Source organism: Bos taurus, chromosome 21, assembly GCF_002263795.3.
Source record: "Bos taurus isolate L1 Dominette 01449 registration number 42190680 breed Hereford chromosome 21, ARS-UCD2.0, whole genome shotgun sequence".
NCBI lineage: Eukaryota > Metazoa > Chordata > Mammalia > Artiodactyla > Bovidae > Bos > Bos taurus.
The window spans coordinates 69559229-69573661 of record NC_037348.1 but is presented as its reverse complement, the minus strand read 5'-3'; the positions used below and the strand labels follow the sequence as shown (position 1 = coordinate 69573661).

Below are 14433 nucleotides of genomic sequence, written 5' to 3'. Positions count from 1 at the left end.
CTTCAGCCCGCACCGCCGCGGCCACCGCGCGTCACGTCGCGCCACGGCCCCGCCCCGCGCGGCCGACGTGCCTGCGGCCCCGCCCCTCCCCGCCCCGCGCGGCCGACGTGCCTCTGGCCCCGCCCCGCGCGGGCACTTGCTGGAACCGGGCCTTGCGGTCGGGGTTGGGGATGAGGGCGCGGGCCGGGGCGCCGCTGGTCTGAGCGCGGCCAGTCTCTGCGCAAGACCCAGGAGTTGGGGCCGTGCCCCTATCAGGCCCGCCGCGCGCACAGCCTCGGCGCCTGTGCCGTCCGCTGGACCGCCGGGCGGTCCTGGGCAGGGGCAGGTGCGGGAGGGTCGAGAGGGGCCCCGCGACGACCCCACGGGCCGCCGTCCTGACCGTGCAGTGAGGCGCTGCCTCCCGGGGGGCCTCCAGCCCCTGGTGGTCGGTGATGTGGTGCAGCCCGTCAGCTGCGCTGGGTTCTCTCTGGGCCTCTGCAGAAAAGTCTCTCCGGCTGCTTTGTCCGTTTCTGAATCGGGTGGTTTTGTCATTCCTTAGACTTGCCCGTTCTCTGCCTGTTCTGGAGATATGCGGGCTTGTTGTTGCTCTTTACTTGCTCAGTCGTGTCCTACTCGTTGCGACCCCACGGACTGCAGCGCCCCAGGCTCTTCTGTCATGGGATTCTCCAGGAAAGAGCCCTGGAGCGGGTTGACATACCCTCCTCAAGGGGATCTTCCCGACCCAGGGATCGAACCCACGTCTCCTGCATTGCAGACGGACTCTTTGACCTCGGAGCCACAAGAGAAGTCCGTGATTTGCAGATACGTTCTCTCGTTTTGTACGTTGCATTTTTCACTCTTTTAAGGGTTTCCGTTGCTTCACGGAGGGTCTTAGGTTTGTCCCAGTCCTGTTTCTGTCTGTTTTCCCTTTTGCTGTCATGGTCAGGAAGTCGTCTGCATTCCAACATCATGCTCGTCCTCTCTTTTCTTCCAGGAGACTGACGGTTTCATGTCCTACGGTTAGATCTTTAATCCGTTTGGAGCTGATACTTGTATGTGATGTGTGAGGTGGAGGTCCACCTTTTTTCTGTTGTTTATGGGTATCTGATTTTCCCAGCACCATTCGTTGAAGACATGACCCTGCCCCCATTGTGCAGTCTTGACATCCTCATCAGAGGCTCTGTGGCACTGCTCCTGTGTATCTGTCTTTGTACCAGCACCATACTGTTTTCCGTTTTATCTTCTGAAATTCTTTCCTGGTGAAGGTAACATTTGTTTTTTCATTACTTTATTACTGCTTTTTACCTATATTTTTTATTTAGAAGAAGTATTTCCATTTCCCATTTTTTAGTCCTCTTTGCAGCATTTATATGGTCTGTTGTTGCTGTTTTTCCACACCAGGTGGCAGAAGGGAGCTTAGTTTCCCAACCAGGGATTGAACCTGCATCCCCCTGGGTTGGAAGTACGTAGTCTTAACAACTGGAGCACCAAGGAAGTCTGGGGGGTTAAATTAACTTTCTTTTAAATTTAATACTGTTAAGGGACAAAGTGTCATTAATTTACAGTATTGTGTGACTCGGGTATACAGCTGCATGAGTCAGTTTTATCTATGTATATACCCACTCCAGTACTCTTGTCTGGCAAATCCCACGGACGGAGGAGCCTGTTAGGCTGCAGTACATGGGGTCGCTAGGAGTCGGACACGACTGAGCGACTTCACTTTCACGCACTGGAGAAGGAAATGGCAACCCACTCCAGTGTTCTTGCCTGGAGAATCCCAGGGACGGCGGAGCCTGCTGGGCTGCCGTCTATGGGGTCGCACAGAGTCGGACACAACTGAAGCGACTTAGCAGCAGCAGCAGCAGGGAGTTTCTTTACTACACGGTCAGTTTTTAAAACTTTTCTGCAGACTTTGGGAAAGGATGATCGCTCTTTATCGGCGTTGACTTTAGGAGTCAGCTGTTGCGCTGAGCCTGTGGTGGCTCCGGTTTCCCGTTTGGTGTTTCCCCCACTAGCTTTTGCAGACTGTGGGAAAGGATGGTCGCTCTTTATCGGCGTTGCCTTTAGGAGTCAGCGGTTGCGCTGAGCCTGTGGTGGCTCCGGTCTCCCGTTTGGTGTTTCCCCCACTAGCCATGCTGTCGAATGAGAGACTTGTGTTAAAAATCCTACATCACTGTGGTTATGTTAAAATCTTACATCAAGCGTGGAAATGTCTGTTTCTAGCAGTTTTTGCTTTATTTAGTACTTTCTGAGTCCGTGTGTCTTACAGGTGTGTGACTGTCCTGTGTCCTTTAAGATGTTGGGTCCTTTCCCTCATAACACCCCCGCCCTGGCCCGCGCACCTCCCTTGCCTTGGGTCCTGTGTTGCTGTGCCCTTCACAGCTGCCCTTCTCCTCCTGGTGACCCTGCTTCAGGGGCCCAGAATGGCCTTTTGATCTTGACCTTTTGCATTACTTGTAGCTGCCTCTTATGAACACTGCATCCTGGATTTAGCGTTTTTGTCCAAGCCCACTAGGGAATTTCTGGAGTAGGAAATGGCAACCCACTCCAGTATTATTGCTTGGAAAATCCCATGGACAGAGGAGCCACAGAAAGCCGGACACGACCGAGCGTCTGAGCACTAGGGAATTTAGCTTCTGTCATGTGATCTATACTTGAGGCTTCTCATTTTCTCCCAGCTTTTCTTCTTTTCCCTACATTAAATGCCCCAGCCACTTCACACCTACCCCAGGCTGCTGGCATATTTGTCTTGAATTTTCCCAGTACTTTTAGGCTTACGGTTTTCTATTTTAGGAATAATCAGTGTCAAAGTTATACTCAAATCAAGATAAGATCTTTTAATATGCATGTAATTTAATCCTCAGTTCTGATATGTTTTGTTTTATTAAAAAATATTTACAAATGTTAGTAGTTATACTTCTAAGATATATGTTTTTTTCCCATAATCAAATCACCCCCAAAACTCCAAACCAACATACCCACAGTGGAAGTGGGTGAAGCTCCAGACTGCCTAGACCCCGTGACTCTGCCATGCTGCTTGCACAGTGCCTTTTGAAGGGGTTAAGTGGTCGTAGCTGCCTGCTGTCAGCCTAAACCAGCCAGCTCTCTCATCAGCAAAGGAAGTGTACTTGGGAGTGGCAGAGGACAAGCTGTGGCCAGCTGGCCGTGGGTGGGTCCTACAGGCAGTGGAGGGGAACCTCACTGGGCAGACAGGAGGAGGAGGTTGGGCGCTTTGAGGGTCTGTTGAGGACGGCGAGGGCCGGGGGGCGGCTGCTTCCCCTTGGCCGGGCTCCCTTCCTCGTCGCAGGGACAGCGCCTCCCTGCCCCGGGTGTACAGCAAGCATGGGGGAGGCATGTGCGGAAGAGCGCCCCTGCGGGGCTCCGCCTTGTCCCCTGCGGCTCCCCTGCTTGTTTGCTCGCTCGGCTGCGCTGCTGGCTGCACTGTTGGCTGTCGGGATCGGCTGGAGGTGCCGCTCCTGCCAGTCTTGGCGTCAGAGCAGGGAGGGCCTGCCTGGATCCCGTGGGCCTTACGGGACCCGGGCTGCTTCCAGGCGGCCAGTCTGCGTCCTCAGAAGCCTTCCCCGGTCCTTTCCGCGAGCCAAGGCTGACAGGGTGGAAGAGCTGCCTGTAGGATCTCGGGGCCACCCGGGGCCAGAGCCGCCCCCAGGGCCCTCACAGACGCAGCCGAGCCCAGGAGGACGGTGCTGGGTGCTGGTCAGGGCCGGGGTCTCTGCCGCCGCTGCTTGCGCTGCTGTCGGACACGTGAGGGGAGCCGATCAGCCCCTTCTCTGCTGGGCCTCCCTCCTGGAGCCTGCTCCTCAGGCCTCCACCATGCCCCGAGAAGCACAGCCTTGCTTGATGATTGTGTCCAAAGGAGGTCTCAGCCCAGGACTCGGTCACAGAACCCCGGATGGTTTCCTCATTATCTGTGGCAGGCCTGACAGCTAGCCAGGTTTGTTGCTCAGCTGGTTCTGTTCGCTCTGTGACGCTTGGAGCCCAGAGCGGCGCGGGGAAGGTGCTGGTAAGCACAGAGAGGGCGCGCGTACGGTGGCTCCCATCCCGCCCAGCCAGGCTGGCCTCCCTTAGCAAGAGGGAGACATTCACTGAAGAGGTGCACACACACTCTTACAGACGAGAAGGCAGAAGGCCTAAGCTGCTGCTCCACAAGAGCAAATGCAGAAAATGAATGTGTAAGAATTTGCTCAGCCTCCCTGGAAATCTGCAGAATGCCCACAAAGCAGCCCACGGGCCTGTGCGCTTCTGCCGGGGCTTGAGCAGCGAGCACGCAGGCCTGGCCCCACCTCACGTGGCAGGGTACGCCCGTCCTGCCCACCAGCTGCAGTGTCCTCAGCTGCTCCTGAGGCTGCCTGTCCCGGGGGCTCATGTCAGGGAAAAGGGGCCCCGGGAGCTTGTGCGGCAGACGGGCGAGAGAGGCCCCATCTGGGGGGCAGAGGGGCGCGTCTCCCCAGGGCCACGCTGAGGTGCGTGTCTTCCGCAGACCCCTGCCTGTACATCCCACGCTTTGCCCATCTGCTGGAGTTCGGCGAAAAGAACCATGAGGTGTCCATGACGGCCCTGAGGCTGCTGCAGAGGATGAAGAGGGACTGGATGCACACGGGCCGCCGCCCCTCGGGGCTCTGCGGGGCAGGTATCGGCGTGCGGGGTGGGGATGGGCGTGCGGGGTTGGGCTGGCTGGGCCCCACGGCTGTGTGCGAGTGTGGTCTGTGCTCACCCTTCAGCGGGCCGGGCTGCTGCAGGTGGATTCTCCCCAGAGCTGCCTCGCAGCTACCACTGCCTGGTCCTAACCCAGCCCTCAAGGGCTCTGTCTGCTCCCTGTTGGCCTCCTCGGCCTTGGGGAGCGGGCAGGACCCTCAAGCCAAGGGGACTCCAGGCTTCCCAGCCTTGACCCGAGGCCTGACTGGAGGCGCAGCCGTGCTGAGTCGTTGCTGCAGCGCCCCGCTCCCTTCCGGGCGCTCCCTGTTCCCCTCAGGACTGTGGTCTGGGCTCCGCTCTGGTTGGCAGGTGCCCACAGACGACCCTCCTGCTGTTCCCGACACCCTGGGACCTGGAGCCACCCACCGGCCCTCACTCTCCCTCCCAGCCCCACAGGGTCAGTGTTGCTCAGGGGCATGTCCGGTTCCGAGCCTGCAGCCCAGAGCCAGGTCTTTCCTCGGGGGAGCCGGTTGTGGTCACCATGTGCAGCACACCGGCGCCCACTCTGTCTCTCCTCGAGGTTCCCATGCAAGTCAGCTCAGCGCACACGTTTGCTTTGAGAGGTTACACAAAATCCTCAAAGTGTATTTTAATTGTTACGTTTAAGAAAGGAGACTGTGATGCAGCATCTTCTGTGTTTTTAAGACTGTTGTGTAGTCGCCTGCAGCTCATCGAGCCCTCCTGGGCGTTCTCACAGGCACGGGCCTGCAGCACCTCCCGCAGGAGGAGAGCAAGTTGGTGCCACCCCGGCTCCCGGAGCCCCCATAGTGGGGACTGCCCAGGGACGCTCCTGGTGTCGGTGGAGCCCCTGCGGTGGGTCACGGCCGTCTGCCCAGGGACGCTCCTGGGGTCACTGGGTTGTCCCCTTTCTGAATTCTGTGTTTCTCCCCAGCGCTTCTGGTTGCAGCCAGAATGCATGATTTCCGGAGAACCGTCAAGGAGGTCATCAGCGTGGTCAAGGTGTGCGAGTCCACTCTGCGCAAGAGGTGGGTGGTTCTGGGCCCACCTGGGGTCCTGGCAGCCCCCTTGGCAGCGTCTCTGTCCACGTGGCAGCCCCTTTCTTCCACCTGGGGTTGAGGGGGCCAGTGGCTTGTGAGGTCGCCGACTCACAGGTCAGGAATTGGTGCTGAGAGCGGCCGTGCCCGTCTCCTGGCCAGCGCAGCCAGCGTGACCTGCAGAGGCGGCCGCTGTCCCTTCCTGGAGCAGCCAGGGAGCTGCTTCTTGGGCAGTGAGTTCCCAGGGTCATTGCGGCTGCTCCGGCCGGAGCGCCACGCAGCCTGGGGTGAGCGAGTCGCTGGCACGCTCATCACTGCAGCCCGCTCGCCCCGAGTTGGGAGCCCCAATGGCTGTGCTTCAGCTGAGACGGTGTCCTACGGCCGCTTTCAAAGCAGAGGGAGTTCGGTTTGCTTATTTGACCTCTAGTTCTCTTTATAGATTCTCCTATTAAACACTTGGACATGGGAAACGGGCAAGAATTGATCATGGTTGGACTCACTGCCACGCAGGAGCCCTGTGTGCAGTGACGGCCTGGGACTGGGGGCCTCCTTCCCGGGGTCTCCCTGGGGGCCCTGCCCTTGGCTCCCAGGGAAGCCAGCCTTCACAGTCAGCAGGACCGAGAGGCTGCTGGGCCCCGTCTGCACAGCTGCGTGTGTGCAGGCGCCGGGCTGGGGGCCCATGACCCCCGAGGGGTGTTTCATTAACTGGGTGCTGGTTAATACGCTGCTCGGGGGTGCCAGATTCCCTTTCTTCCCTGTGCTTCAGGCTCACGGAGTTTGAAGACACGCCCACCAGTCAGCTGACCGTGGACGAGTTTATGAAGATTGACTTGGAGGAGGAGTGTGACCCCCCGTCCTACACAGCTGGGCAGAGGAAGCTGCGGCTGAAGCAGGTGGGCCCTGCGCACGGCCTCTGTCCTCGCCGCTCCGCTCTTCCTTTGAGACAGTGGCTTCGTTACGAAGACTGACGAGGGCGTGCGTCTGTGCAGAGCCCCGGGAGAGGCGGATGGGGCGCTGAAACCAGTCGAGGGGTGGTGGCGGGGTGGGCTGCACCGGGCACAACTCCTCCTGGGCCCCAGGTCCGCTCATCTGTGCGTGGGGTCTCCCCAGGCCACCCAGGTGCTCCAGCACGGGTTCTCAGGAAGCTTCCTTCCTGCAGGGCCCAGCGTGTGTCTGGCCTGAAGCTGCATCCCTCCTGTCGGGGTGGGGCCCTGCCCGGGGCCGAGAGGCCTGCGGTGCCTGCGGCCTGGTCTAACCCGTCACTAAACTCGTGCCCTTCCTTTCCAGCTTGAACAAGTCCTGTCGAAACAGCTGGAGGCCGTGGAAGGTAACCGCCCGTCTCCCTGAACAGAGGCTGCAGGGCCTTACAGGACGGAGTTCATGATCACTTTTTGCTTTTAACTTATTGCTTCAGGTGAAATAACCACCTACCAGGATGCCATTGAGATCGAGCTAGAGAACAGTCGGCCCAAGGCCAAGGGAGCGCTCGCCAGCCTGACGAAAGACGGTGAGTCCCGCCGCGTCTGCAGCTGCCCTCAGTCTGCCTGCGCCCGGCCCCTCCCACTGCCAGCCTCCCCCCAGCCCGGGGTCACGCTGGCCTGGGTGCCCTGCAGCCAGCCTCAGTGCCCCCAGGACGCCTGGGCCACCCTGTCCGCGGCGTGAACACCGCGCGCCTCGTGCCGCTTCCGATGGTGCTGTCTCTCTGGCGGTTTCCTGTGCTGTCTGCTTGTGTCTGCTGTGCCTTGTCCTCGTTTTCCGGGCTCGTTACCGATTTCCCACTGAGGCAGCTCTTGCGCTGATTCGTGCACCCTGCAACCTCTCTGCTCTGTGCCGGCGACTGCCGCCCTCGGTTCTGACCTCTGCAGCGTCTCCCCCTGAGGTTGCCAGCCTGCCGCTTTCCTCCAGCGGTGGGGGTGGGCCCCACACTCGTGCCGCCTGGGGCCGGGGTGCTTTGCTGGCTCTGTCCCTCCTTGGCACCACCGTGTTGTGGCCACAGGTCCGTTGGTTGGAGATGCCTGCGGTGCTTGGGGAACAGGCCCCCTGGGCTCCATCCACCAGGGCTGGGCTCCGCGTCCTATGGGGTGTCCCCCCGTCCACGCTGTCAGCTGTGTGACCCTCCCACAGGCAGAGGTGGTCTCGGCCGAGGCTGGCTGGTTTTCGGTGCTGGGCGCCCCCATGGGCCTGCGTGCACGCCTGGTGGTCTCTGCCCTGGCACCCTGCCTCCCCGCCCCCAGCCCGTGTCCCCCTCTGGACACAGTGGGGCTCTGCTCTCCGGCCCAGCCTGGACCTCTCTCCCCACGAGGGCCCGGCTCCCCTGTGTCTGCTCACGCGCCTTTCACAAGGCGCTCCCTGGGCCTCGGGAAGCGTGTGTTCTGTCCGCGGGTTTTCTTCACGTGGTCTCTGGAGGCCTCTGATTCTGGGCCAGCACCTGCTTGCAGCCACGCAGCCACAGGGCTGGGCTCGCTCTCCCTGCTTGCGCTTACCAAGTGCTGTTGAGGGACCGCCGGTCTGCCCCAGGTCCAGCTTCTCATGGCTGCTCCTGACCAGAGCATCGGGGACATGTCCTCCTCCGTGCCCGCCGCTGGTTACTGGGACTGTCTCCACATCCCACCCCACCCTTGCTCCTGGTCTGCCTTCCTGGGTGTGGACTCGTTCCTCTGACCCCTGGCTTCCAAGCGGCTCCGCCCTGTTGCAGGATGGCCGGCCTGGGGGGAACCGCAGCTCCGCAGCGAGGAGAGGAGGCCGGGTGCTGGGGGACCGGTGGGGGAGGAAGGGCCGCATACACCGTCGAGTCCATCCCTCCAGAGGCCACACTACGTGTGTGCCGGGCCCTGAGCTCTGAAGGCCCCGAGGTGGCCGAGTGGGTGGCCAGTGTCCCAGCTCTGCCGGCCGCCCCACGGGCTGCTGACGATACAGGCGGTGGCAGGTCGGGCTTCCAGGCAAGGGGCCGCAAGGGCGCCCAGGCCAGCGTGCAGCTGCCTCCCGCGGCTGGAAGTTAGTCGTGTCTAGAATTTTCTGTGAGCGGGATCGTTTCTTCTCTGGCTTTTTCACTCAGTGCTGTTACTCTGAGAGGTCCATCGCCTGTCAGTCCTTGCTGGGGCAGGGGTCCCAAGCGTCCGGTCCTGAGTGGAAGTCAGTTCAGTCTCTCAATCCTGCCCAGCTCTTTGTGACGCTGTGGATTGCAGCACGCCAGGCCTCCCTGTCCGTCACCAACTACTCCCAGAGCCTGCCCAAACTCACGTGCATTGAGTCGGGGATGCCATCCAGCCATCTCATCTGTCGTCTCCTTCTCCTGCCTTCAATCTTTCCCAGCATCAGGGTCTTTTCAAAAGAGTTGGTTCTTTGCAACAAGGGGCCAAAGAATTGGAGTTTCATCTTCAGCATCAGTCCTTCCAATGAATATTCAGGACTGATTTCCTTTAGGATGGACTGGTTGGATCTCCTTCAAGTCCAAGGGACTCTCAAGAGTCTTCTCCAACACCACAGTTCAAAAGCATCAATTGTTCAGCTCTTAGCTTTCTTTATGGTCCAGCTCTCACATCCATACATGACTCCTGGAAAAACCATAGCCTTGACTAGGCAGACCTCTGTTGGCAAACTAATGTCTCTGCTTTTTTAATATGCTGTCTAGGTTGGTCATAGCTTTTCTTCCAAGGAGCAAGCATCTTTTAATTTCATGGCTGCAGTCACTATCTGCAGTGATTTTGGAGCCCCCCAAAAATGAAGCCTCTGTTTCCATTGTTTCCCCATCTGTTTGCCATGAAGTGATGGGACCAGATGCCATGATCTTAAGTTGTCTGAATGTTGAGTTTTAAGCCAACATTTTCATTCTCCTCTTTCACTTTCATCAGGAGGCTCTTTAGTTCCTCTTCGCTTTCTGCCATAAAGGTGGTGTCATTTGCGTATCTGAGGTTATTGATATTTCTCCCGGCAGTCTTGATTCCAGTTTGCGCTTCATCCAGCCCAGCGTTTCTCATGATGTACTGTGCGCATGAGCTAAATAAGCAGGGTGACAATATACAGCCTTGATGTACTCCTTCACCTATTTGGAAGCAGTCTGTTGTTCCATGTCCAGTTCTAACTGTTGTTTCTTGACCTGCATTCAGATTTCTCAGGAGGCAGGTCAGGTGGTCTGGTACCCCGTCTCTTTAAGAGTTTTCCGCAGTCTGTTGTGATCCACACAAAGGATCCGGGTCATTTGCAGTCTTGGACAGTTGCGTGTAAACCGCTGTGAACACTCACGTCAGTCTTTGCTTGCTTTTCTCGAGGGTAAATGTGGGGGAGTGGCGTTGCTGGGTCAGGGAGACGTGGTCGGGTGGTTCAGAAGCTGCTTCCCGACGCACAGCCCCAGGTGCGTGGCGTCGGCCCTTGTGCTGTGGCCGTGGCCGCAGGCGCCTGTCGTGATGGTGACGTGCCTGTGACCGCCCGCGACGCCTCTGCTGGTCTCTGCTTGCATCGTTCGCCCAGCTGTGACGGGGCTGTGTTTTCAGAGGTGTTCACACATTCCAGAGGCAAGTCAAACATGTGATTTGCAGATGAGTCTGCAGCTTGTCTTTTTGTCTTCCTAAACAGTGTCTTTCAAAGTAGAGTTCCCATCTTTGATGAAATCTGATTTATCGATGCTGGAGTCAGCATTTCTTCCTATCTCCCATCTTTTCTCAGAAACATTTATACTCGCAGCTGTTAGGTTCGTGTCTGATGTAAGTTGGCTTTGGCGTTGCGTGTGTGGTGTGGGCGCCCTGGGGCCAGGCCCGCCGTTGGGAATGTGTGCGGCTGTGTGGAAACAGTCTTCCCCGGGCGGCACTCTGGCCTCCTGCCTGGTTGACGGGGGGCATGTGCACTTGTGTCCTAGGCTCCGTTGAGGACTCCACGTCTAGCTTGTGCGGGGAGGAGGACACCGAGGACGAGGAGCTGGAGGCCGCGGCCAGCCACCTGAACAAGGACTTCTACCAGGAGCTGCTCGGAGGCAGTGTCCCCGGTAGCTCAGAGGCGGCAGGGGTCCCCGAGGAGGGCAGGAGGCCCCCGGCGCTGGAGTCCCTGCTCGGACCTCTGCCCACAGCGGCCAGCCTGGGCATCTCGGACTCCATCCGAGAGTGCATCTCCTCCCCGAGCCACGAGCCCAGTGAGTGCTGGGGGTTGGGGGGCGGGCAAGGGCGTTCCCATCTGGGTCATGGCCCCGCCCCCCGCCGTGGGAGCTGCTGAGGGGCAGCCTTGTGTGAGGGCGGGTTCGGGAGGGGCTGTGCTGACAGCTGGGTGCCCGGAGCACTTGCAGGGTCTCCGCGGCCCTCCTGCACCGGCCTGGGCCCGCAGCGTGGTGGGCTGTGGCCAGTCTCCTTCCTGCCCCTCAGTGCAGGAAGCCAAAGCCATGTGTCACAGGGGGCCCACTGGGGCAGACTGGCACCCCTGCCTGTCCCCTGCGTCGGCCTGGTGGGGAGGTGTCGGTCGAGGGCAGCCTCTCCACTGGACAGATGGGTACTGCTTGCTGGGCTCTGGTGCCCGCGGGGCCCTCCCCGTGAGGAAGGCAGGCCTGGGTCCCTTGTGTCTCATGCAGGCATGACCTCCTCTCCCTGGGCACCGAGGGCTCAGCCTCTGTGTGAGGAGACCTCACGAGCGGGACGCTGCCCGATGCCCCCGTTGTGCCCTGTGGGTGCCCCTGCCCTGGGAGTGGATGGGGGCCTGACGCAGACCTGGCCCGCCTGCTGGGCACTAGCAGGCCGCACCCCCCAGGGCTGCTGTGCGAGGGCACCGGGCAGCGGGCTCACATGGGGGCCCGGGGGCAGAGCGAGGCCGTCCTGGCTGGAGCTGAGAGCAGGGCCCCACTGCGGGCAGCGAGGGGCGGGCACTGACGGGGGGCGCCCCTGTTTCTGGGCCGCACGGAGGGCACCGTTGGCCCTGCAGGGGCAGGCGGGCGGCGGCCCACAGGTGTGGGGGGTCCTCAGCATGGTCATGGAGGCTCCCTGGGGCCCCCACCCAGAAACGTTGTTGAGAAGCTCCTCCTTAAGGAGCGTGAGGACAGGGTCTGCTCCGGGTCAGAGCTGCTTCCTCCATGAGGCCCTGGGAGCAGCACGGTGGGCGCGACTTGGAGCCGCCCTGGCCTTGCCCCAGGCCCCAAGCCGCCCTGGGTGAGCTGTGCGCCTTTCCACGGGAGGCCGAGCCTGAGTCCAGCCTGTGCTTCCCTCCAGAGGACGCCTGCGGGGACGGGGAGCTGGACCTGAGCGGCATCGACGACCTCGAAATCGACCGGGTAGGTGCTGCCTGCTCGTGGGGCCTCCCGGGCCGGGCTGGCTGGGGCGGGGGCCGGGGCTGCACCCATGGGGGCCCGTGGGCTGGGGCTGCACCTCCACGTCCCAAGTCCAAGGCCCGCTGTGCAGGTGGGCTCTGAGGAGGCTGGCCGGCAGTGCTCACCCACGGGCAGCGGGAAGCCAGGTGGGCTCTGAGGAGGCTGCCCGGCGGTGCTCACCCACGGGCAGCGGGAAGCCTTCCCCTGATTTGTCACCAGTTGCCTCGGGCCTGCGGCCGCCGCCGGTTCTTCAACTGGTGTCGTGGCCGTCAGCGCAGCTCCTTCTCTGGGACCCTCGAGCCTGTAGTCTGGCTGCCCTGGCTCCTGTGCCTGGGGCCTGCGAGCTGCTGGGGAGGGTGCAGCCCCCAGGCTGGCCTAGGGAGGGCAGGGTATGGCGAGCCGTCAGCCCGGACTCTGCACACGTTCCTTCTCGGATCGGAGGCCTGCTTCCTGACTGGCATGCGCGAAGCGGGCACGCTTGAGGCTGAGCTCTGGGCGTGCCCTCTGAGTGACCCTGTGCTCTGCCCCAGTACATCCTGAACGAGGCAGAAGCCCGCGTGAAGGCTGAGCTGTGGATGCGGGAGAATGCCGAGTACCTGCGGGAGCAGAAGGGTGAGTGCCCGCCCAGTGCCCGCCCAGGTGCCTGGGACGCGGGCGTCGCTGACCCCACTCCTTGGTCTTTCAGAGAAAGAAGCGAGAATTGCAAAGGAGAGAGAGCTGGGTATCTACAAGGAGCACAAGGTGAGCGCCCCCCCACCCTGCACACAGGGGCCCCAGCCGTGCCTCGCCTCTGGGCTGTGCTGTCAGCCTCTTGCTGAGCGGTCCCGCTTGAGGTGCAGGACGGCTGGGGGCTGCTCGGTGGGCAGAGGGCAGTGCCGGCCACCCAGGGGCCCGTCTCTCTGGGGAGGGTGAGAGGCCCCAGCCAGCCCTGACGGCGTGAGTCTCCTTCCCAGGAGTCCAGCTGATGCCCCCTACGTCCTGACTGGCACCTGTCTGGTTCATAGAACCAAGGCCCACAGGAAGCGTAACTTCTGTGTTTCCCTCAAGCCCAAGAAGTCCTGCAAGCGCCGGGAGCCGATCCAGGCCAGCACGGCCGGGGAGGCCATTGAGAAGATGCTGGAGCAGAAGAAGATCTCCAGCAAGATCAACTACAGCGTGCTGCGAGGCCTGGACGCGGGGGGCGGCCCGCCCGGGGAGGACGGCCCCCCGCCCCGGGAGCACGGCCCCCCGCCTGGGGAGGACACGGGCCCCCAGGGGGAGGCTGCCCGGCCCCCGGAGTGGACCAGTGCCCGGAGGCTGTCGCGGCGGAAGACGTCTTCCAGGAGAAGCCGGCCTGACCCCTCGACCAGCGCGGGCAAAAGGTACCGTACCGGATGGGCCTGGGGGGCAGGCTGAGGTCGCTCACCACCCGTGTGCCAGAAACCAGTGTTGGTGTCCGGAGCTCCTGCCACCCTGGTGGGGAGCTGAGTGGGGGTCCAGCTTTGGACGGGGCCCACAGCATCAGAGACAGTCCTGACTGAAGAAACGGGGGGCGCCGGGCCTGTTCCCCACCCAGGGGCTCCTGGAAGCCCCCGCAGTACCCCACCCTGGGAGAGGAGACCACTGACGAGGCCGGCGGGGCTGGGGGAAGACAGCAGCGCGGCCATGGGGCCCTCCTCGTTGGGGCCCGTGGGCCGCCCTGCGTGGACAGGTCCAGGCAGCTCCGCGTGCCCGCCCCCTGGGCTCCCATCAGGCCCGAGACTGGTCGGCGTGCCCCAACCCGGCCACTCCCAGGGGGCAGGTGGTGCTGGGCTCTGTGGGGCTGACCCCACCCTCCCCCTCCTCCGTCAGCATCCCTGGTGCCTGCGGGCCCTCTTAGAGGCCTGGCCACCCTCGGGGCGGCATGCGAATGGCTGTAGGGTGCGTTGAGAGGGGTGCCCGAGATGTAGACCTGCCCCTCTGGCCTTCCTCCTGCTCCGCTGATGCACCCGGCCTATGGGGCAGCCCTTGCCAAGGAGCCTGGGCACAGCCGTACCTTCGCCTGCCGCCCTCCCCTCCAGGCCGCTGGCCAGGACCGCGGGGAGCCAGGGCCCCCGTGAGAGCCCTGAGCCCCTGCTGCTGACGGGGAAGGCTGCCCGCGGCCTAGCCAGAGACCCCCACTGAAGGGTGTCCACCGCTGGAAGCTCTTCTGGGGTCCGTTGTGGGTGTGTCCAGCGCAGTGCAGGCAGGACGACGGTGGCTGCGGCCTGAGGGTCTCAGCCGCTCCCCGCTGTGCCCTGCGTGGACGCGAGCAGGCCAAGAGGGCGGCCCGCCTGTCCGGCGACCTGCTCAGCCCGCGGGGTCGGGGTGAGTGGAGGGTGGCCAGGCCTGGGTGCAGGAGGCGGCTGTGGGATGCTCCGGGGGTGAGGGGCCAGCGCTTGAGGGCCCTGGGGACAGGGCCAGCGTCCCTGGCCTCTGCGCCCGGCCAGGTGCAGTCAGAGGCAGGCC

At 61.9% G+C, this 14433-nt stretch overlaps 1 protein-coding gene across 9 annotated transcripts in view; it reads left to right on the top strand.

Annotated features, from left to right (window-relative positions):
* BRF1 (BRF1 RNA polymerase III transcription initiation factor subunit) overlaps positions 1–14433 on the top strand; it is a 52553-nt gene that overhangs the window by 34546 nt on the left and 3574 nt on the right. For 7 of the 9 annotated variants that reach the window (XM_059879405.1, XM_024982225.2, XM_024982227.2 and 4 more), the window contains 10 exons: positions 4478–4627; positions 5585–5678; positions 6454–6580; positions 6975–7014; positions 7102–7194; positions 10540–10809; positions 11870–11931; positions 12498–12579; positions 12653–12708; positions 13015–13328. In XM_059879405.1, the coding sequence (XP_059735388.1) occupies positions 4546–4627; positions 5585–5678; positions 6454–6580; positions 6975–7014; positions 7102–7194; positions 10540–10809; positions 11870–11931; positions 12498–12579; positions 12653–12708; positions 13015–13328 (1220 nt within the window). In that variant the 5' untranslated portion in view covers positions 4478–4545. Of the gene's footprint in view, positions 1–141; positions 819–3701; positions 3932–4477; positions 4628–5584; positions 5679–6453; positions 6581–6974; positions 7015–7101; positions 7195–10539; positions 10810–11869; positions 11932–12497; positions 12580–12652; positions 12709–13014; positions 13329–14433 lie in introns of those variants that run through there. The other 2 variants (XM_010817382.4, XM_015459392.3) reach the window with 2 other exon arrangements.